This window comes from Mytilus trossulus, chromosome 4 (genome assembly GCF_036588685.1).
Source record: "Mytilus trossulus isolate FHL-02 chromosome 4, PNRI_Mtr1.1.1.hap1, whole genome shotgun sequence".
Lineage (NCBI taxonomy): Eukaryota > Metazoa > Mollusca > Bivalvia > Mytilida > Mytilidae > Mytilus > Mytilus trossulus.
This window is the reverse complement of record NC_086376.1, coordinates 1,714,432-1,739,158: the sequence shown is the minus strand read 5'-3', so window position 1 is coordinate 1,739,158 and position 24,727 is coordinate 1,714,432. Positions and strand designations below refer to the sequence as shown.

Below are 24,727 nucleotides of genomic sequence, written 5' to 3'. Positions count from 1 at the left end.
CAAATATTAAAGGGACACTAGCTACGAGATACATAAAAAAATATTATGCTTTTGTTTTGTTTTCAATCTTTAAAAAAAGCGAAATAGCGAAATAATAGCCAGTATTGTTCAATTTTGTCGATTAGTCTAAGAAACATCGACGATGAATTATTCACTTGCAAGTGATTTTTTTTACCTCGTTGAATCCGTATTCATGTGAACTTCAATTTAACCCCTTAGCTAGAGATAGATTATGCATGATTGATGCGTGTTAAGACTTTAAAAAAAAACGAATGTCAACATTGACGGAGAAACAAAGATAAATCATTTGATTGACAAAAATCATTCTAATATGTGTAAAATCGAAGATTCACGTATGTTTTAAATCCAACAAACATAGAAAGGCAATCTGCACGAGGTCCATATATACATCTATTTATATTCATGTTTATGTTTATGTCGTGTTATGTGACAGCCGGTTGTTTTTGAGGTCATCTCGATAGTTAGTTAGATGGCGTTTAGACTAAAATACACATGAAACGAAACTACATTTTATAGAGCCCATGCCCTTTAAATTGTTTATTTTAGTCTTTTATGATTTTGAATAATGTTTTACATTATTATAAATCTAATATGAGCATTTTAGTCAAATTGATGAACATGAATTTGACAGCAAGTGCCCTTTAACAAATACATTTACATTGTGTGTAAGAAGCTTGAATATAAAATTTTACATATATTAGTATGTGATTTAGTAATTGAAAACTGGGAATTTCAAAAACAAATAGCCTAATTACATCATATATACTTCTTCAAGTTCAAATTAATTCATATGTTAATCATTTTGAACATGACGAATATGATGGACGCATACTTAAATACGTCATAGAGAACATACGAGTAGTCATTTTTGATACAGATAAGCAAACTTCTTAGAAAAGTCAAAACGTTATACAACGTTTCATCTTTATAGCGGTATTAGAGGATTTCATACTTTCACCAAACCAATAATAATGTGTTTCCAGTAAATATTTAATCATCTTTTGGAAACTTGTTTTATGGTCGGGAAAATGATAAATAAAGACAGCATAGATACTAGGCTAAACTACTAGTATTTAAATGTTGTACGCTAGACGCGCTATTCGTCTTTCAAATAGTCATTAGTAACGAGGAAGTTAAAAGGGATAAACAAAATACGCAGTTGAATAAAAGGTTAGTCTCACCTTTTCTGCATTTTCGTTTTATTTTAGTGATATATATATCAACAAAGTATCAACAACAGAGTGTAAACAACATAGTACAAACAAGATAGTGCAGATTTATTACGTTTATTCTTTTTTGATAAAATGAAAATTTACCTCTTCATAATTCATGAGATAACCAATATCAACAAAATAGATAGTTTGAATTCAAATAATATTCTGATAAAAGGGCTATTTATCAATAATATAAAAGAATATCCAAGTGCATGTCATAAAACCTTCAACATGCACAGCACAAATATAAAAAGAAAGGGTCAAATGTAATTTAACACTAAATAAAATTATTTAAATCCGTTAAAAGATCAGGCAAAGATATATAAGTCGTCCAGCTTTTATTGAATAGCTCGCGAAATTTTGGTGAATTTTTCTACTTTATCTAAGTGTTTTACATTTTCTGTTCTTATGATGGATTCCTTCCATTCAGAAGAACAACATCATGTAAGGAGTAGTTATGGAGGCTCTTTAATACAAATCCTACTTACCATAGTAACCAACAAGGAGCAGGACGACCATACATGACACATGAATCAGCAGTACCGCCATTATCTCCAACGATGGACCGTGGAGTGACAAATCAACAGCCACGAAAGACAAAGCGAGAATCCATCAAGGTCATACTCACAAGAGTCTGTTCAGCTATATTAATTGTATTGGACTGCGTTTCTGACTGGATGCAGTACAACGATCATCACTAGATGTTGATGGGTCTTCTTATAACTCAAAGACCGACTGTGTAAACAAAGATGATATTGCTAACAAGTATATGTACTTCACAATTGCAGGAACAATCCTTTCAGTAATTCAACTGGCAAATATCATCTTCCAGATTTATTGTGAAATTTTATACCGAAGGAAAAGGAAAACTGGGGAAAGTAGTGATGAGAAAACCTGCGGAGAAAAACTGGATGAGAAGATGAAATATCCTAAGAAACTGCTGGATGGTCGAACAGAGACTTTTTATTCCATGCTATTTATAGAAATTCCACAAGGGCTAATCCTTCTTGGTTACGAGAACGCGTGTGTGAGCAGTTGTGATGTGACAAATAAGAACATGAAGAAGGGGATAACAGCTGCAGTCAATGGCGGCATGGCACTTCTTAGTAACGCTTTCCGTTTTCTGACATGTTCTACACTTTGTGAAGAGACTGTTGTGGATGATAGAAATGACAAATCGAAGTGCGTCGGTTGTCTGAGAAGTATCTTTAAATGCTGTTGTCCGTGTTTGTGTTGCTTCCATAGGTATGTCTATTATATCTTGAAAACAAAAACAAAATAAAACCATTTTAAGGTACATGTATATAGTTATGTACAGGTCTTTAACTTTCATATGGCGAAGTTAATCGATAAGACACAGATTATTTCAAGTTAAACATTACAACTGTGTTGTAATTGCATTATATCTTATTGTATCTAAATTTTCCAGAACTTTCAAATGAAGACAAATTGTATTTGACCAAAGGATCATGCAGTTGTTTATCGTAACTATAAAATTGAGAATGGAAATGGGCAATAGTCAGAGCGACAGCCTGACCAAAAGGAAATAACAGCCGATTTAGAATAAAGAAGCACACATCAATGCAGTAAAATTCAGTTTAAAGAAGTCTGATATCAGAGTAACTAACAAAAGAAACTAAGCAAAATGACAATGATATATATTAACATAGGACTTCTAGCAGTTACCGACATGCCAGCTCCAGACCTCAATTAAACTGATTGAAAGATTATATTAAAAAGAAGATGTGGTATTATTGCCAATGAGACAAATATCAACCAAAGACCAAAATGACAGAAACATTAACAACTATAGGTAACCGTACGGCCTTCAACAATGAGCAAAACCCGTACCGCATAGTCAGCTATAAAAGGTCTCGATAAGACAATGTAAAACAATTCAAAGGAGAAAACTAACAGCCTTATTTATGTAAATAAATGAACGAAAAACAAATATGTAACACATAAACAAACAACAACCACTGAATTACAGGCTCCTGACTTGGGACAGGCACAAACATAAATAATGTGTCGGGGTTAAACATGTTAACGGGATCCAACCCTCCCCCTAACCTTGGGCAGTGGTATAACAGTGCAACATAAGAACGAACTATAAAAATCAGTTGAAAAAGGTTTAACTCATCAGATAGATGAAAAATACAAGTGGACGTGACCGGGTACTTATACATCCCGACACAAAAAGACACAATGAATAGATCTGAGAGCACTCGCAGTTATCTGACAGCTAGTTCAAAGCCACTAACAACTAATAAAAAAATCATGCAATTAAGATTGGACAATCAATCCGTACACATCCAACATCAAATGGATTTAGTGTAAAGACGTCATAAACGGCCAGAGAAAAACATGATCTTGTGCAATGCCAAGTTACAGGTATCAACAGATTGTAGATCCATGAATATGTATATGTAGATAATATACTTGTAATATTTAGTTAGCTTTTAATCTACTGATAACGAAATCAATATTTATACCAATAAAACAATATTCAATGATCATATCACAGTGTTGAATAGGTAACCTTTAAGAATAAGTTTATTTCTAAATTTCCGGGCACGGTTAACAACATTTCCGTAAATATGAGGATGTTACGGAAGCCGATAAGGGCCATTCAAAAAAAAAATTTTATGTCGTAATTACGACATGGCATGTCGTAATTTCGACATAACATGTCGTTATTACGACATCGCTATGTCGTAATTTCGACATAACATGACATAGCTTTGTCGTTATTTCGACATATCATGTCGTAATAACGACATCACTATGTCGTTTTAACGACATAGCGTTGTCGTTATAACGACATCGCTATATATAAAAGAATATGTATTATGATTGGCAAAAAACTAAATGACACAAAAATTAACAACTATAAGTCATCATAATGCCCCCAATAATTAGAAAAGCCCCCGCATTGTCAGCTATAAAAGAGGGAGGAAAGATACTGGAGGGAGAGTCCTCGAAGTGCTGTGTGGCGGACAGTGTTATTATTTAATTATTAGCTCCCTTGGTTAAACTCCAAAATTCTTATTTAATGTATTTTTTGTTAAATAATTTACATGAAGCTTAATAAGTATATATTTGTTAATTACATAGTTTTTGCTATTTTAATTCATTGGTTAAAGATTTTTATTTATATTGTAAAGTTTGATATTTGCATCGTCGCAAAATTTTTGATTACCCTCTCTGGATACCTTCAGTGAGAAACTTATATATTTTATAGATTCCGCAAATTTTGAAACATGAATTGAAGTAAAGGGCTTTACAGCCAGGCAAGATTATAGTAAACCACAAGGTTATAGATAACCTCTACTGCAAGCTAAGCATTCCATCTCAATTTTAACAAGCGCAAACTACATGGCTTTTTGTAATTAGGGTAAATTGAAGTATTGATTGCTCTTATTTACTTTCAAACGTTGGGCACCATGTTCCTACAACACGTTTCACTTAAAATGCGGTGTCGAAGAGGGTTTTACATTGTTGGTTAATTCTGGTTCTGTTCGTTTTGTGATGTCATTTTATCAAAAATTACCTCGAGTTGTGGAAATCGATTTGTTAATGTTTAAAAATGCAGTACTGTCGCAATTAATGCAGGAAGGAAAGATGGGACGGAAGTACATGTATACGGTTTTCCATAAACAAAAATTTATCATTGGATGTTTAACTTTCAAGGTGCATAGCATCCAGTGTGATATCATCTGTCATTGTAAATTTTCGATATCTTAATTCAATCCTAATACAAATATATCTGACACTGCAAATAAATCGAACATTTTTACCCTTGGTTAGATTTGAATAGAATTGTATTTCCCTGGCACATATGTTGTCGAAATACACCCCTTCAATAACTCGAACCTTAGCTTGAGAATTATTTCCCAAGTTAGTCATCTTGACTTCAGATATATACATTTTAAAATATAGTAATCAATTCCTGGATCGTCCGAGAAAACGGCAAATATAATCCTGGGTTTTTATTAATTCGATGAAACGGTTTTCGTCGCTATTTGGGATTTGTCTTTCAATTACTTCCATTTCATGCACAAGTTTATATTCGGACGATAAGTTTCGGCTTGCGCTAGTACAGGAATTGCTTTCATCACGACAGTTATACCATGAATAGCAGGACAAATCGCGAAGTAAAACATTCCGTTAACTGGTATCAAGATTTTAATACTGGACATTGCACCTTACTGAAGTGACGAATTTAAATGATCTATTTCGGAGTACTTCCGTAACATAAATTTCCTTTCGCTTTTTACATTTAGAGGACTGTCCTGGTGTCTCAAATTTGTCTTTGCAAAAGTTGGACGAAGTTCATGTAATGGGATTTTTTCCCAATTTCAATTTTTTTTTAAAAATAACTCGTTAAAAGCTTTATAGTTTTTCGATTAATAAAAAATGCAAAATTTAACCTATGTTCTCGGGCGGAGTCTATAGCAACATACACTTTTTTTCCGGCAGCAATCATCAACCTCTTTTTCCAAATTACATAAACGATTTGTTTTAATTATCATGAACATTTAATTGAAACTTAAGCACATGTAACGTCGGAAAATTAGCGTCTTTAGGATCTTAGACGTTTTTAGATGTTTGGACAAATTGGCTACCGTTTAGTAATGTATAGAAGCATTGTATTCCTTTATGACCCAAATATGTAGTTGATAACTTGGCATTTTTTACTCCTCGTGTATCAAACTTTTGTTTTGATCAATTATCAAAAAAAATACGCGTTATTTGCTTTGAAAAATGAAATATCAACTTGGACAACATGACTACCGTTTGAAAAACGACTGTGCAGAGAAGATTTTATTGAATCAGCAATATTTGAACTCACATGAGGCAAATATTTGTACTTTTGTAAGTAATTATTATTGTCTTACTCTTTTTTCATTTTCTGCTATATCTACTTTTAGTCTTTGAGTTAACGAAAAACGTCGGACATTTTTTTTATTCCAGCTTAATATGCAGCCAGCGAGTCAAATGAAATTAGGTAAAATAACGGCTTTAACGCCAAAAAGAATCGACACATGTCGTTGATCCTGACAAGAATCAAAAAGATCGGAGAATAAGAAATAGGATCACAATACATGAGAGTTAAAACAGTTTTTTCATAAATGTACCGTTGGACATCCGTTTTTATTTCACAATTGCTTTCTTATTTTAATCCTCAAATATACTAGATATTACTTAAAATATGATCAAGAGCTGTAAAACATTATTCAAAACATATTATATTAAATTTGTTTTAATATTGGTTCGTGTTTTCTAACATTTTTATTTTGTTTTTGCGGACGAAATTGCGAAGATTCTGTTTTAAAACCTAGGGGTTGTAGAATCATCGTGCCCTACGTTTGAAAGTAGAAATAGAGCAAACAATACTTCATTTCACCTTCATTACAAGAAGCCATGTAGTTTACGATTATTTATAAGGAGATAGAAAGAATGGCTTGCCTTGGAAGGACAAGTAAGTCTACTTCTCTAATAAAATTTCAATTTCGACAACTTGGCAATGTTTGTGTCTATCATTTATTTTTTTACATTTATTCATAATCAACATGTATATACTATAGATATATTACACATTACACTCAAGTATCACTAGGCATTGTTTTAAGTATAATCACATGCATATATATCATGTCTTACAGTAAATCAATTAAACGACCGACTTTGGGATCTATAAAATATATATGCTTCTCACTGAAGGTATCCAAAGAAAGTACTCAAAAATTTTGCGACGATGCAAATATCAAACTTTAAAATATAAAAAGAAATATTTAACCAATGAATTCAAATAGCAAAAGCTATGCAATTAACAAATATATACTTATTAAGCTTCATGTAAATCATTTAACAATAAAATACAATAAATATGAAATTTGGAGTTTTACCAAGGGAGCTAATAATTAAATAATAACACTGTCTGCCACACAGCATTTCGGGGACTCTCCCTCTGGTATCTTTCCTTCCTCTTTTATAGCTGACAATGCGGGGGCTTTTCTAATTCTTTGGGGCATTATGATGACCTATAGTTGTTAATTTCTGTGTCATTTAGTCTCTTGTCAATCATAATACATATTTTTTTTATATATATCGATGTCGTTATTACGACATGATATGTCGAAATTACGACATAGCTATGTCGTTATAACGACATGTTATGTCGAAATTACGACATAGCGATGTCGTTAAAACGACATGTTATGTCGTAATTACGACATAGCGATGTCGTTTAAACGACATGTTATGTCGAAATTACGACAAAGCGATGTCGTAATAACGACATGATATGTCGAAATTACGACATACCTACCTAGTCCTTATTATGCCCGGGGGCACATAGGGCAAGGACTAGTTCTTTCCACTCATCTCTGTTCTGTGCTTTCTTTTCTATTACACCCCAGCTGGTTCCATGTTCTTTCATTTCAGCTTCAACTGTTCTTCTCCAAGTTGTTTTGGGGCGTCCTTTCTTCCTTTTCCCCTCAGGTGTCCATCTTAGGGCTACTCTGGTCAAGTCCTCTGCTGGTCTTCTAAGAACATGGCCAATCCATCTCCATCTTTTCTGTTTCAATAAAGTCTCCATGTTGTTGGATCCTGTTGTTTCATGGAGGTCTTTGTTAGTGATCTAACACGGCCAGAATATCCTTAATATCTTTCTAAGGCAACCGTTGTGAAAACTGGAGAGCTTGTTAATGTCTTTTTCTGTCATTCTCCAGCATTCCGCCCCATATAGTAGCACTGCTAGTACACAACTGTTGTATAATCTAATTTTGGTGTTCTTACTGATGTTGCTTGTCTTCCAGATGTGTTTGAGTTTTAAAAATGCAGTTCTTGCTTTTCCTATTCTGGCTCTGATGTCTTTGTCTGCTCCTCCTTCAGATGTTACTATGCTGCCCAAGTAGGTGAAAATGAAGTGCAGTCTAGGGGTGTCCCATTTAAATCTATTAAAGGCGGCTCTGTGGTGTTAAGAGGCATGACTTCTGATTTCTTGATGTTGATGTTTAATCCAATCAAACTTGCATTCTTTTGTAACTTAGTGGTTTTGTCTTGCATGTGTGTTTCTAGATGTGACAATAAGGCCAGATCATCTGCATAGTCCAGATCTTCTAGGTAGTTAAAAAGAGTCCACCTAATGCCTGTGTTGTTGTTGTTACTGATGGTGTTATTCATTACCCAATCGACAACTATAATGAATAGAAGGGGAGACATAACACAGCCTTGTCTAACTCCAGATTTTACTAGAAAGCTAATGTCTGATGAAGTTCCCACAGTGCATCTGAATTCTGTATAGAACATTTTGATGAGTTGTACTATTTTTGCTGGTATTCCATAGCATCGCAAAATCTTCCATAAGCTTTCTCTGTGTATGCTGTCAAAGGCTTTTTCAAAATCTATAAAGTTGATTATTAATTGTCTCTGCCATTCTGTGCACTGTTCAATGATGTTTCCTAGCACAAATATGTGGTCACAACAACTCCTTCCTTTTCTAAAGCCTGCCTGTTCTTTTCTGAGTTTGTTATCAATTGCTGTTTTAATTCTGTCTATTAAGATCTTGGTGAAAATTTTGCTTGGGATTGGTAATAAGGTGATTCCTCTCCAGTTATTGCAGTTTGTGAGATCACCTTTCTTAGCCAGTCTTATGATGTTACCTTCTGACCAGTTTTTAGGTATCTTGATACTTTGCCAAATCTTTTTGAATGGTGTATGAAGAATGTTTGATGTTAAGGTTGGATCTGATTTAAATAGTTCTGCTGATAGTTTATCGTTTCCTGGAGCTTTATTGTTTTTAAGACTCTTTACTGCTTTGATAATTTCCGATCTTGATGGAATTTCTATATTTACTTCAAGGTTGTGCTCTGCTATTGGTATGTTTGCTGTTGTTTCTGGTTCTGGCCTATTTAATATTTCTTTGAAGTGCTCATTCCATCTATTCTCTTGTTCTCTTGCAGATGTTATTAGATTACCCTGTTTGTCTTTTACTGGCATGTTGGTGTTTCTTTTTTGACCACAAAGTTTCTTCGTAATTTGGTAAAGGTCGCCCATTCTTTGCTCAGACGCAGCTTTTTCAGCCTCTAGAGCCAATCCCTTGATGAAATCTTTTTTATCTTTTCTGGTGGCTTTCTTAACGTCCTTGTTACAGTTGGAGTATTGGCCCCTTAGTCTGTCTTTTAGTCTATCAGAGTGAGTGTTGCAGATCTTTTTCTTTAGCTCTTTCCTGTTGTCAATCAGCGACCATGTCTCTTGTTTGATCCATTCTTTGTGCTTTTGGCGTTTGAAACCCAATATTTTTTCACTGGTCTTTTTAAACAGATCTTCCACTTCTTGCCATTGTTCATCTACTGTTTCACTTTCTTCAGTGTTGTTACTTTTTAGTTGTTCTAAGAGTTGGAAGCGATTCTTCAGTTCTAATTTGAAGTCATGGTTGGTTTTCATGTGTCTGAGTTTCCCTGTGTCGAATCTCTGTACCCTGCAAGGTTCTGATGCTCTCATTAGTTTGAGTTTGATGTTTGCTGTGACAAGATGATGGTCACTTCCAACATCAGGGCCTCGCCTTACTCTCACATCCTGTAAGGATCTCCTCCATCTGCCATTAATTGCTATGTGGTCGATCTGGTTTTTATCTCTGCCTCCAGGTGAAACCCAAGTCAGCTTATGGACATCCTTGTGTCGGAACAATGTTCCACCTATTACAAGATTGTTCAGTCCACAAAAGTCTACTAGATGCTCTCCATTTTCGTTCATGATCCCACAGCCATGTTTTCCCATTATTCTCTCAAAACCACTGTTGTCTTGTCCCAATTTAGCATTAAAATCTCCCATGATGATTGTTAGGTCTTTTTTGGGAATTTTCTCTATCTCAGCTTGAAGCATTTCATAAAATTCTATCTTAATTTCTTTATCAGCTTCATTTGTTGGAGAATAGACTTGGATGATTGATGTCTTTATAGGTTTTGTATTTAGTCTTGCTGTTATTATTCTTTCACTGACTGGATTATACTCAATGAGTGATTTAGAAGATGATTTGTTGAGGATGATGGCAACTCCCCCCTGGTGTTTGTCATCGTTTCTACCAGAATATATGATCGTATCTCCTGTATTTGTCAAGTTTTTGCCAAACCCTGTCCATCTACATTCACTTATACCTAATATGTGCAGCTTGTTTTCCTTCATTTCTCTTAACACTTGGGCTTGTTTTCCTGCCTCATACATGGTACGGACATTCCAAAAACCCAGTTTAAGTTTGGTTCTCGCATTCAGGATACTTTTCATGTGACTAGCTTCCTGCTGGCTTTCACTAGTCCCATTCATATGCGCAGAATTCTGCTGGTATTCTGATGTTACGAGACGAGTTAATTTTTTTCTAATCCTTGTTTCCGTAATCAGATGCTGTTTTATGAGTAGGGGAGATTACCCCCTAGCTCCACCTCCAACCTGGTGGACCAGGGTTATTTGTTTATGGTTTTCCTTCCAAAAGATAGATGCCTTCCTTGGCTTACGAGTCTGATCTACCCGTTGATTTTGATGTTAGAGTTTTCTTCTCTTAGGAAAGTTGCCTTAACCAGGCTGCGACCCTCTCCTGGCTGACTATTTTACCCATAGTTGGGGCAAGGTTAATGAGTGCTAGGGCATGTCCACATACCAGTGGGCCTACACACTGCATTTCTGGGGCCCTTGCTGCTCCGAGATCCCCAACAGATTCGCCTGATTTATTGCAATCAGTTACCGTGTGCTACCGCGGGGAGGCTACTGCTGAAGTCTTGATAATGTAGAGGCTATGTACTGGCAGGAAAGACTTACTCACTCGGCTTTCTTTTCACAAAAAAATATTGCTAGCCAGCGGCATAAGACATCCAAAGGACAGTCCCATACACTAGACGCATAACATTACCCTGTGATGCACTACCATCACCAACACACGAAATTACGACATGCTATGTCGTAATTACGACATAAAATATTTTTTTTGAATGGCCCTTATCGGCTTCCGTAGGATGTGCTATCCCGTTTGAAATAAGTTTTCTACAGGTACAACCAAACTTCAAAACCAAATCTTTATATCTAAGGAAAAATTTAGTAAAGGTTTTAAGTAATTTATTGTAACGATATCCCTGGTTTAATAATTTACCAGTATACATAGGTTGCGTTCGTTAAAATCAAAAACGTCACAAAAGACACGGGCATGACGAACAAATGCCGCAAGATGGTGCCAAAGGAACATTATCTAAAAATGGAAAATTAACAACAGTAAACGAAAAATCGTCTCTTTTGTCGTAAATTTTAGTGTGTAATTTCCCGTTTAAAACCGAAATATCTAAATCCAGGAAAGGACAGTTATTACCGAATAACTTTGATTTATTTAAAGAAAGTTCCTTGGGGTAAATTTCAGCAGTATATTGAGAAAATTCTTGATTATTTAACGAACAAAGTATGTCTTCATTATAAAAAAAAAATCAAATGTTTTCCAATATAAATGTGTCGGATTTCTTTTTCAAAGATAGTACTTATTGTCTATTTCAGATATGAATGTACGATACCATGTTGTATATTTGGAAAGACGTGTGTTTGTGACATGTGTAAATGCTCCGACGAACCGTTCTTTTGTAAAATTCCTTTTTGTTTCCTCTTCACGTTTCACTATTGTCCACTTAGAGATCCAGATGATCCTAAAGGAGGACAAAAATGCTGTGATGTTACAAGCGATCGCTGCAAATGTTCTGGTTCAGACTTTTTCGAGTATGAGCCGTTGTTTTTCCACACATTTTTAGCAACGTTTTTTAATGTTGTGTACGTGGTTTTGTATTTTTTCAACGTATGCAAGATAGTTTGTTGGAGTCCTTCTATCATTGGTAGTGGCATATCATTTGTACAATCAAATTTTGTCGAGTCTATAATTTGAATATACTAGAATAAAACGCATTTTGCGGAAAATGTAGAAGTATGAAAATATAAGCAACTGTTGTCGACTCCAACTTCGTTATACTGCATCTATAATAATGTAACCTAGAAATTATAAACTATATAAATATACTTACATTTGACTTACTGTAAAGTACTGTTTTGTGTTATTTTTTAATTATTGAAATAGGAAAGAGAAATAAATTATCTGTTCATATTATATAACATCGATTGTATCATATAAGTACTGTAGAGAAGCAGAGCTATTTATTGTGTATAAAAACAAGATTCGCGAGGGAAAAGGAAATTACAGTTATGGAGGGTCTAGTTTTGATATTTAAAAGTTATAAGCCTTTTTTTTTTGTTATTCAACAATCATACTTGTGCCAATCGGTATATCGAGGAAATTTATCGTGACATAGCTGTAAAGGATGGTCAATCATATGATCGGGTCGTGAAAGTTCTGACAACTGGTTTCTGGTATCGGATCGTGAACGCAATAAAGTGTAATTTTACTTCAAAATCTGTGAAAAAAATGCGACATATTTTCAAAGGTACAACACATATTGAAATAGAATTATATAAATATATATATATGTCTGTATAAATTATTCAACTTCTTAATAATAGTCTTAAAATTTTTCAAGTCTCGCTGTAGGAGTGTATGGTCATGTCGAGCATTTATGTTCCTCTACAAACTGCAGTCATCCGCAAATAGTCTGACCGAAGATAATTCAAACTACATCTGATAGGTCGTAAATGCGACAGAGGAAGGTCCTTGAACTTTTAGTAGTATGTCAGATAGTCTAGATAAATAAAACTATGGTATTTCGTGGACAATTCAACTTGTTTTTTTTAAACAAAATTAAGAAAGGAAATGGTGAATGTGTCAAAGCGACAACAACCGACCAGAGCAGAAAACAGCCGAAGGCCACCAATGGGTCTTCAATGTAGCGAGAATTCCCGCACCCGTAGGTTTCCTTCAGCTGGCCCCTAAAATTATGTATACCAGTAAAGTATACTTTTGTTGATCTTTAATCAAAATTAATCTTGATAAATCAGGCATCGCAGTATTTTGATCCTGAAAGACAGAAATGGGTCAATGTTCGAAATTTTTTCTCCATAGGCGTTAATGGTAACTTTTTTTCTGTTGCTCAGTCCATATCGTTTACTCAGTTGGATATTTATGATAGATATGTATGATGTTTCGAAGCTGAAACATTTTCACATATGTGTAGTTAAATTTTCAGGGTACGAAGTGAGATTACTATTTCTGTAAATTAGTAAACCCCGAGTATCCTTTCGTGATGCGGCTTCTCGTGGTAAAAATCCCTTTTTAACACAAATAAGTTCTTTGAAAATTTAATACTTTGAACACATTTAATTATAGCTCCATAGTTTTTTACACATTGATTCTATGTTCCGCTACTTTCTAAATCAACACAAATAGTTGAGCTCAGTCATAAAAACGTGTCAAATATCATTACACAAAGATTTTTTTGTTTACAAGTTTCTCATTTCGAGGCACATTATGGATATTGTCCCATATATGTTCATTCAAAATATTGGTTTAAATGTGTTTCAAATGAGATTGCTTATCATGTTAAACATGGTCTATGTATTACCGACTTTGTCTTTTAGTCAGCGTTAACTATGGAGGTAGTGTATGTGTAAAGCAAAATTATTTCCGGGTGAAATTTGATCCGGAGGAAAAAATGTCACAGTAGTTGTTGTTATTTTTTTATCCGGAGGAAAATATTTCCCTGGGATATTTTTTCCTTTGCCGTGAAATTCTATCTGGGTAGTTAACTTATTGAATAGTTATAAGAAAAAAAAATTATCCCTGAAAAATACGAAATTGTAAAAAAAAAAAAAAAAAGTATTATAATGGGAAAAAATTTCACAAGTTATCCTTGAAAAAATTTCCTGAAATATTCAAGTCAATATCATCCTTTTAAAAAGAAAATTATCATGAAACATAGGGAAGAAAATCAGAAGTAATTTCAAAGATTGTAATTGTGAAAATAATATCATGATTAAATAAGGTTAGGGAAATACATGTAAAAGTGAGTTGTTTTAAGATCTCAGTACAAATATAAATTTGAAAGTAAGATAGAAATATAGTTGCATTACTACTGTTAACAGCAATAGAAAAATTTGATTATGAGGATATTTTCAACTATATAAATAGAGATGTATTTTTTGATTATATGGAAATCAGATAAATCATAACATAACAATATATTGGAACAAAAGCATGTTTAACAGCTGGATAGTTTTAACCTGTGAAATGTTATCTGTCTTATTAAATTAAGTTGTAAGTCATCTTTTTTTATATAAATGAATATATATAAAAAATAAGATTCTAGGAAAAATTTCACTATAAAATAGATTCAGAAATATATTATATTAATATCTTTTAAAATATAGATTGCTTATAATTACCTCCCTTTGATAAATTATGCAAATTTTGGTCTACCTTTGTAAAACATTTTATAATTATAGTCAGGTATATATTGATTGTGAGTAACTTACATAGTAGTTAATGGGACTCTATTTCACACGGTTCTGTAAAATATAGTACGGCAAATATATACCTGTACATACTATCCGCATAACACAGATAGATTTCCACTCCTCTGGAAAAAATCAACCTGTGAAATACCATGCCTGGGGGAAAAAATTACTGGGACAAATTATCCTCAGGATAAAATATCACAGAGGAAGAAATAAACCGTTACATATGCAATAACTTTATCATTTGTTTGGGTGCCTCAAAAATAAATAGTATTTATCCAATTTGGAAGAATAATAGAAAAGAACCTTCCCTGTAACATAAACTTGTCATCGATATTTTTATTTTTCCTTTTTTCTAATTTGTTTGGGAGTATTGCAACTTGCACGGTTGGATAATTTATGAATATTCGTCGAACACAGTAAATTCAATATGTTATTTGCAGGTTTTAAATGCATGCGCGACTCGAATTTGTTCACGCTCTGTATGTTAAATACAATGACTCACAATTCCTAAAGTGTACTGTATTCATATATAATGATTTATGTCAGACTGATAAATATCAAGTCGAATGTTTTACCCTGTTAACATTAAAAACAGTCACACTAATCTTACTTGAAAGCATTTTTTGAAGTCGCTTTGTGTTTCGTTGAATTGCAGACTCATTTCCCTATGTACATGATTAAGTATTATCTGACCTATACTAATGCGTATACAACATTAATATCTGGCTGTCAGCAACACGTCAATCGATGGAAATGTGCATCTGGTGTCATTTTTGTTTTCACTGAATAAACTTAGAGTAGCATTCTCTTGTTTCTAATGTACCAGTAAGGTAAAAGGTTTATATCACGTTATTTGTCAAGACAAAGTAAATAAAGTAATTATGATTAAACATCAAAAGCTGTATAAAAGATGTCATACGGAAACTTAAAAGGTCATTTCTTCAGTTCCGTGCAAACACAATGTATAGCATAAACACTGCTCTTTAAACGACATGTATAGTTTAAAATGGATAAATAGTCATTCCTCGGTTAAATAGTCATTCAGTGCGACATGTAACTTATACTCTCATATTGAATAAATTAAATTAGATTAAACTTCAACGGGAAAGCAACGCCATATCCGATTTTAAACAAACAAAAGATCGAAAATTCATGTACAGATTCTTCGTTCATTGAAGCTTTAATTTCTTTTAATTCAATCGGTCATCAGATGTGCCATTCCTGTTATAAGGCCTTTAGCTTATAACACTAAAGCGCGAATCAAGTCATATTGAGTTAAAGTTGACACTAAAGCGCGAATCAAGTCATATTGAGTTAAAGTTGACACTAAAGCGCGAATCAAGTCATATTGAGTTAAAGTTGACACTAAAGCGCGAATCAAGTCATACTGAGTTAAAGTTGACACTAAAGCGCGAATCAAGTCATATTGAGTTAAAGTTGACACTAAAGCGCGAATCAAGTCATATTGAGTTAAAATTGACACTAAAGCGCGAATCAAGTCATATTGAGTTAAAATTGAAAACATTTAAATTCTCACACAAGGCTGCATCTACTGTATTCTTTTTCAACATGCTTAATGCATTAATATACAGATATAAAACTAAGAATGTTAACAGAGATAGCAAACAATAGAAATCAGGAGCAGTTGGGCCAGAAGACAAAAAAACACGAAACAAAAGACGAAAGAAATAAAAAAAAAAGACATATACGAACAGCAAAAGCCTGTTAAGATTATTCAGAACAAATATCCTTTAAAGAGGAAGCGACTTTCAGACGGTCCAAAAAAGTTGCATGTTGGGTTTTTTTCTGCTACAATGTCCTTGTTTTTCTTAGGCGGTCCAAAAGACTGACACATATATATAAAACGCTACAAATATGACGCTCCTTAGTATTGCCATTTAGTATTTCAACAGCTGGTTACATTTTCACTAAAGTTACTAGACCGGTAGTACAGTATTTTAGACAAAAAGGTATAAAAATCATCATGTATTTAGATGATGGTATAGGTGGAGCGGAAAATTATGAGAAAGCATTAGAAATAAGTAATCAAGTACACATAGAATTGCAAATGTTTGGGTTTCTTATAGCAGAACAAAAATGCAATTGGCAACCTTCTCAGACAATTAAATGGTTATGTTTAATATGGGACATGTGTGTTGGCAAGATTTATGCGTCACCTGAACGTTTAGATAAACTGAAAAAAAAATTAAAACATTTTTTCGAGAAAATTTCTTCAGGAAACTGTTTATTTAAAGCGAGGCTAGTGGCTTCATTAGTAGGTCAGATAATTTCTATGCAAGCAGCTATGGGTAGTGTTGTTAGATTGAGAACTAGGAGTCTTTATGAATGCATAATGCAAAAAGCTAGTTGGGATTCGCCAGTTTTAATTAAAGCAATGGCATTTGATGAAGTCGTTTTCTGGAAGGAAAACGTAGAGTTCCTCAATGGTAAGGAACTGTTAGACGAGAAAGTCTACACCAGTGTGGTGTACACCGATGCCTCTGGCACAGGCTTCGGTGGGTATATAGTAGAGTATGAAGAAAGCGAAGTTATAGGTTCATGGAAATCTGATGAACAAGTAAAAAGTTCAACTTGGCGTGAACTTGAGACAGTTTATAGAATGCTTATGTCGAAATTAAACTATTTGAAGGGTCAAAAAGTTCTTTTGAAAACTGACAATCAGAACGTTGTACACATATTATGTAAAGGTAGTGTCAAGTTAGATTTACAAACAATTGCAATAAATATTGCGAACATATGTACTAGGGAAGCAATTTCGTTAAGCCCACAATGGATACCCAGAACTGATAACGTAAAAGCTGATTTATTCAGTAAAACATCAGATTGTGATGACTGGGAGATCAAAGAATATATTTTCAACCATTTTGATAAAAAGTGGGGTAGATATTCAATAGACAGATTCGCGTCAGATTACAATAGAAAATGCATACGTTTTAATTCAAAACATTGGTGCACAGGTACCGAAGGTATTGATGCGTTTAATTACGCATGGGCAGGAGAGAACAATTGGATTGTTCCACCTCCTAGTTTGATTGCAAAATGTATTTTAAAGATAATACAAGAACACGTTACATGTACATTAGTAATTCCCAAATGGACCTCAGCAGCCTTTTGGCCAATGTTAGTGACTGAGGGGGGAAAACTGAAAATTTTTATTGTAGAGTCAGAAAGTTTCTCCTCAAATTATATTTTACGAGGAAGGGGGAAAACGGTATTTTTGGTATGTACAAATCTGTATTTGACATGATGGCATTAAAAATTCGTTTTTAATTCGTTAGAACACATGTGTATAGAACATAACAGCTGTTACAAATTGGAACAATTATTTTATGCAGCGAAATAGATATTTATTATCTAATTTATTTTGACAGGGATTCAACTAGGACAAACAATAGAAGACGAAATATGTGCAGCTGGTGTGACGTCAGAAAACTTTTCAACTTTAGCCGATCGAAGGGTACATTTTTTATTACATTCTAGAAGTGACAATACAACTAAATTATATCATGGTGCTTTTCGGAGATTCGAGAAATTCATCATTTCTGAAGGAGGAGTGGCAATTCCAGCAGAACCTATTCATGTGTCATTGAATTTAACCAAGCTTTTAGACAGTGGTTCTTCGCACAGTGTTTTACAAACTGCTTTTTACGCTATTAAGTGGGCGCATAATATAAACAATTTAGATGATCCGACAGATAATAATTTCGCCAAAAATTTGTTAGAATCCTCAAAAAGACAAGAGCATAGTCCAAAAGTTAAGAAAGATATTATTGACTCAGCTGATATAGTTAAGCTTTGTGAAAAGTATGTTTATAGTGAAGACATAGGTGTAATAAGGGATTTAGTTATGATAGTGCTTGGTTACTCTGGCTTTTTACGATTCAGTGAAATCAGTAATATAAAATACAAAGATATAAAATTTTGTGAATCACATATTGATATTACTATAGAAAAGAGTAAAACCGATCAATACAGATTATGTGACTCGATAGTTATTGCCAAAGGTCAATCTGCAGCATGTCCTTTTAATTTACTAAAAAAGTATTTAAATTTAGCTAAGATTAGTTCGTCAGATGAATTCCTATTTAGACCTATTTTCAGATCAGGCAGATATTATAGTTTGATATATAAAAACAAACCACTTAGTTACACTAGGTCTAGAGAATGTATTGTCAATCGTTTGAAAGAAGTTTGTAAAAATTTGAATATTGGTTTGCATTCGCTGAGAGCTAGTGGTGCTACAAAAGCAGCAAATTCTAATGTAAGCGACAGGTGTTGGAAACGTCATGGTCGTTGGAAAAGCGACTCGGCAAAAGACGGATATGTCGCTGATTCATTAGAACATAGATTAGAAGTGACCAAACATTTAGGTATTTGATTTTTTAGGAGAAAATGTATTTTTCTAGTGTTTGTACTAACTTTTCTGCGCCCGTTCTCTGTGGATTTCTATAGTTCGTCCGTACGGCAAATGCAATATATATTTGTTGAGTTATTATTTAGATTTATACAGTTTGAAGTATAGTTCAATTTGTATTTGGTATACTGGTCAGTCAACATTGAGTATGTTGGTATATATAGTTTGGTATAGAAAATACGTATTATTCTACATATGTGACAGCCCTTTTATTGTCGAGCGGTCAGAAAGAGTAAAATATGTATTAAGCTACAAATGTGACAACCCTTTTATTATCAAGCGGTCAGAAAGAGTAACATATGTATGCTACGAATGATCACTATTCATAGAAATTATGAAATAATATTTTATCATGTCTTAAATTAATGTCCTCTTACTTTTGCTTCTGTTTTGCACATGGAGCAAGTACCTGTCAATAATTGCCAGCATATCAATGGTAATTAAGAAGAAATGGCAAAATTTCCCATTACAAATTGTTATTTGCCTAAAATGAAGAGAAGTGTCAATCTTGAAAATTGTTATGAGAATTTTGAAGATTATATCTGATATTATATAATATTGTAGCTTAGTAGTGTGAACTTTTCAAAACTGTTTGTTTAGGTCAGATATGATAAACTATCAATCAATCGAAGGCCAGATTTTAAGTAATTAACATTTGGGAAAAGCGTTATTTTCGCATGGGTATTATCGGTCTAAATACCTTACTCTGTATGAAATACATAGACACAGCACACCTGTTTGGACATTGTTTATACTGCTTGTTTGCTTGTTTTGTCAGAATTTACTGTTACGGTTTCATAAACAAATTTTGTCGCACAGTAATTTATGGGACTCGTTAACTTAAAGGGTCAACTCATATCCGATCGACAATTTATTTTATTTTTCTAATTTCTAATTTACTTTTAAACATCCTTTATTAATTCAAATGATGTGTGCAAAATTCCCTTATTGGTCAGATCAAGCAGGAAAATACCAAATATACGGCGATTTTCACAGGGTGTGTCTTCAATTAGTACACCAAGTGATAATGTGTGTTTTCCCTTATTCTCTTCACGTATAAAACATTTATAACTATAGCAAACAAACTAAATCCTTAATCAAAATGTTGGCATGTCATTTCATAACCAACTAAGGAGTACCATTGTATCCCCGATATATATTCATTATTGATTCACATCGTTATCTTTTTCTTTAGGCCGTGTGTGTTGTTTTATTTGCTTCGCGCAATGTCTAGATTTAGAACCAGCCCGTATAAACAAGAACACACAAACACGAAAACGCACCCAATACTTAAGTAAACATGCATACGATTTGATGCCAATCTTTAATACAGAATTATTCTTTTTAAATATAAAAAATCAGCCAACAGCACAAGAGTATAAAATCATTTTGATTTGAACCAAAAACTATATTTGTGACATACATGTGACTTTAATAAACGAAGGTTAATCTTAAATCAAAGCATGCCATTTAAACATATTTGGCCAATGCAAATTTTAAAGAATGGTCACCTAGAGATCTCCACCAGACCAACTCAGCTGCCAACAAGTGGCCTCGCTTTCAACAAAACATAACACAACTTTGGCCTTAACTGAAGTTAACTTCTTTTATTTCGTATATATCTATAGGTAAAATATCATTAACAAGAAAGTGATGCTATGTGCATCTACATAAAAGTATACTTCTTGGATGCATTTACTATTTACAATTAATGATTTTCACTGACTTTCGATTTGACGGAATCGAAAAGACTCCGCCTAATGGAATGTTTGTATAGGTATACACAAATAAATAACCCTTCAAATACTCTGAAAACTAAAACAAAAAAGTGATTAGTTCTTAACGTCGGTGTTAAATCTAACTTCATGCTGATAAACTTCTCATTCAAGTACCTGCTACATCCTGGGTGAAAACCATCAATTTTTCAAAAATCACATGATCATATTAATGACGATTATTTATAAAGATCTTAATACGAGAGAAACTGACAGTTGAAATTGCGACTTTGGATTACATACAGTGCGGACTATGGACAAGCTGTTAATATGGATGTTCTGTCTTGTAACTTCAATGCTATATGGAATAACTTATTGCAAATCTTCGGAGTGCAAACAGGATGGAAACTGTAAACTACCGAAATGTTTCTGTTCTACATTCAATCATCCTCTTTTGCATGCATCTGAAATTCCTCAAATAGTTTATTTTGGTTTTGATGATGCTCTTACGCCATTAGTTGATCCGCTATATAAAAAACTGTTCCGGTCCAATAGAACTAATCCTAATGGATGTTCAATTGGAATGACCTTGTATGTGTCTAACCAGTACACATCGTATGCAGAGGTCAGAGAGTTCTATGGCAGAGGAATGGAGATTGCGTCTCATAGTGTTCACCATAATCATATAAGGACAGAACAAACGTTGTATGAAGAAGCAAGATTACAAAAACTGAATTTGGCCAGGCTTGGTGGAATTCCTGAGTCTGAAATAATAGGTTGGAGAAGTCCCTTTCTGGAAACAGCTGGGGACTATCAGCCAGACGTTTTACGAAAGTTGGGGTACGAATATGATATTTCACTTACCTACACCAGAAGACACATGAAGGATCAAAATCCCTGGCCATTCACGGCGGACTACGGATGGCCATACCAATGCCAAATGAAACCTTGCTTATCTAAACCCCATCCAGGATTCTGGGAATTTCCTGTAAACTCAATGATGGATTTTAAGGACCAATATCCCTGCAATTATGTTGATGGATGCCTCAACAGGCCTACAAATGAAACTGAAGCATTCAAATATTTAATTGACAATTTTTACAATGCTTATAGAGGAAATCGGGCACCATTGGGAATACATATGCATGCAGCTTGGTTTGTATCAAAGTATAATTTTAGAGCTATGGACAGATTCATCACGGAAATCTTAAGGCGAAGTGATGTTTACATTGTGCCTGTAAAAAATGTCTTAGCATGGATGAAACATCCAACTTCATTGTCCGATATAAAACATTTCAAACCCTGGCAATGCAAAACAGTTCCTATGCTATCTCAATCTACACCGAAAGTGAAGCACACAACAAAAACGCCTACTACAAGGGCTACAGCAATATCTAGCACAGCTGCAACAACAACGACGACAAGGACTACACCGTCAATAACAACACATTATCCTACGACAACTACAACAACACCATCTCCGACAACAGTTAAAACAACAACACCATCTCCGACGACAACTGCAACACAACTAACAACTAAGAGTACTTCAATTAAATCACCATTTTCTGTTCCGTTTTTATCTAAGCAATGGCAATTTACCTCTAAAAATATCAAACCGGCTCATCAAACAAAATTTCCTGACTTCACCACTCATAGACAAACAGAAATACATCGTCAACCAACATACCAACAACCTGCAAGTTCAAGTGCATCATCCAATAATTTTAATTGGTCTTGGATGTGGAATAGTTTTCTTAATAAACAAAAACAGCAAGCAGTGCAATCAAAAAACGGTGAACAAAATAGTGCTGAAAATTCCAAGGAATCCTGTATACAGGGATTAAATTGTAAACTGCCAGATTGTTTTTGTCAGGGAGGTAAAACTCCAGGCGGGTTTGGCCAAGAAAACACGCCTCAATTCGTGTACATTTCATTCGATGGCGACATAGATTCTAGAGTATTTTTTAGATTCAAGAAAATATTTTCTGGAGATAGAAAAAACCCAAATAACTGTCCGATATCAAGTACATTTTTTGTGTCTCAAGAGGGATCAAGAGACTCGTATGTTTCTTTCTTAAATAATAAGAGTCAAGAAATAGCTATGAGGGGATCTTCGTCGTCCATTGCAAACATAGCCGAGTTTCACCGTCAGTTAGCACAACAAAAAGGTAGAATGAAACGAAATAGAGTGCAGGTTACCGGATGGCGTAGTCCGGAATTGAAACCCTTTGGAGACGGTCAGTACTCTGGACTTGTTAAGGAAGGATTGCAATATGATTCCACTTTAGTATTGCGGGAAAATGAAAAAGTTTGGCCTTTTACATTAGATTATGGATGGAAAGATCATTGCATAATACCAGAGTGTCCGAAAAAGAAATATCGCGGACTTTGGGAGGTTCCAAATATTCCTGTAAAAGATTATTTAAACAGATATCCTTGTAATTACGTTGATGGATGTATGTTCTCTCCAAAGACTGCTGAAGAAACTTTTCAATTTCTCTGGAACAATTTTTATAATTTTTATAATTCAAACAAAACTCCATTCGGAGTTAACTTTCGCCATATTTGGTTTACTCATTCAGCTTATAGAAACAATGCGCGAGGTTTTGAAATGTTTTTAGACAAACTTGAGCAAATGAAGGACGTTTATATTGTTTCTACTGCTAAATTAATTGAGTGGATGAAAAACCCTCTACCGCTCTCAGAAATGCAATTCCGTTTCCGTTGTTGATTTAATGAATCTCATATTGGTGAAAAATTTGTATTTTTATTGTTTTAAAATAATTGTATGTTTTATATACATCATTGATTCCCTGATGTTGTTGTTTTTGAATTGTGACATATATTGTTCAAACCCATGCCAGGACAAACCAGAGACTTATAAATTTGTTTTTGCTGCTTCTAAGCTTTGCATGTGGTATTTAGGAGTAAGAGTAAAATCGTTTCGTAGACAGAATAAAGTAGATAAAAGAAGATATGGTATGAGTGCCAATGAGACAACTCTCCATCTAAGTCACAATTTGTAAAAGAAATTGTTTTCCTTCGGACTGGTGTTACCGCGTTTGAACCTTACAGTTGAATATCCGACTCATAATGCTGTATAATGCTACGCAACTTTCATCGTCTTGTTATGAATGCATGTTATATTTAACATTTTTTTTATAAATATTATTGCGTAATCGTACGGAAGCGTATTTACGGAAGTGTATTAGGGCCATACAAAAAATAAGATTGGCAGTGAACTTTTTTTTCAAAGTCAAAATTTTGACATTTCAAATCTTAAATTTTGACTTTAACTTGAAATTTTGACTTTTCAAATCCCAAAATTTTGACTTAAACTTGAAATTTTGACTTTCTAAAATCATGAAATTTCAACTTTTTTAAAAATTGGGCTTTTTTAAAACTCGAAATTTCTACTTTATAAAAAGTCGAAATTTTAAATTTAAACTCAAAATTTCGACTTTGAAAGAAAAGTTCAGTGCCAATTTTATCTTTACTATGTCCCTAATACGCTTCCGTATAATCGTTACCCCTTTTGTTTAAAAGAAACAGTATGCTTATACCTTAAACCAAAACCAAAAATACAGCCTGACATCAGACTCGGACTTCCCTTGGACTGATTTTTAATGTGCGTATTGTTATGCGTTTACTTTACTGCATTGGCTAGAGGTATATGGGGAGGGTTGAGATCTCATAAACATGTTTAACCCCGCCGCATTTTTGCGCCTGTACCAAGTCAGGAGCCTCTGGTCTTTGTTAGTCTTGTATTATTTATTATTTTAGTTTCTTATGTACAATTTCGAGTTAAGTATGGCGTTCATTATCACTGAACTAGTATATATATTTGTTTAGGGGCCAGCTGAAGGACGCCTCCGGGTGCGGGAATTTCTCGCTGCATTGAAGAC

The 24,727-nt window shown here is 33.9% G+C and overlaps 1 protein-coding gene across 1 annotated transcript; it reads left to right on the top strand.

The window, feature by feature from the left end:
* The first annotated feature begins 20,960 nt into the window (after positions 1–20,960).
* LOC134714473 (uncharacterized) lies at positions 20,961–23,633 on the top strand. The gene has a single exon (XM_063575753.1). It carries the CDS (start codon positions 21,133–21,135, stop codon positions 23,551–23,553), a length of 2,421 nt encoding a protein of 806 aa, XP_063431823.1. The 5' UTR covers positions 20,961–21,132; the 3' UTR covers positions 23,554–23,633.
* The last annotated feature ends 1,094 nt before the right edge of the window (positions 23,634–24,727 follow it).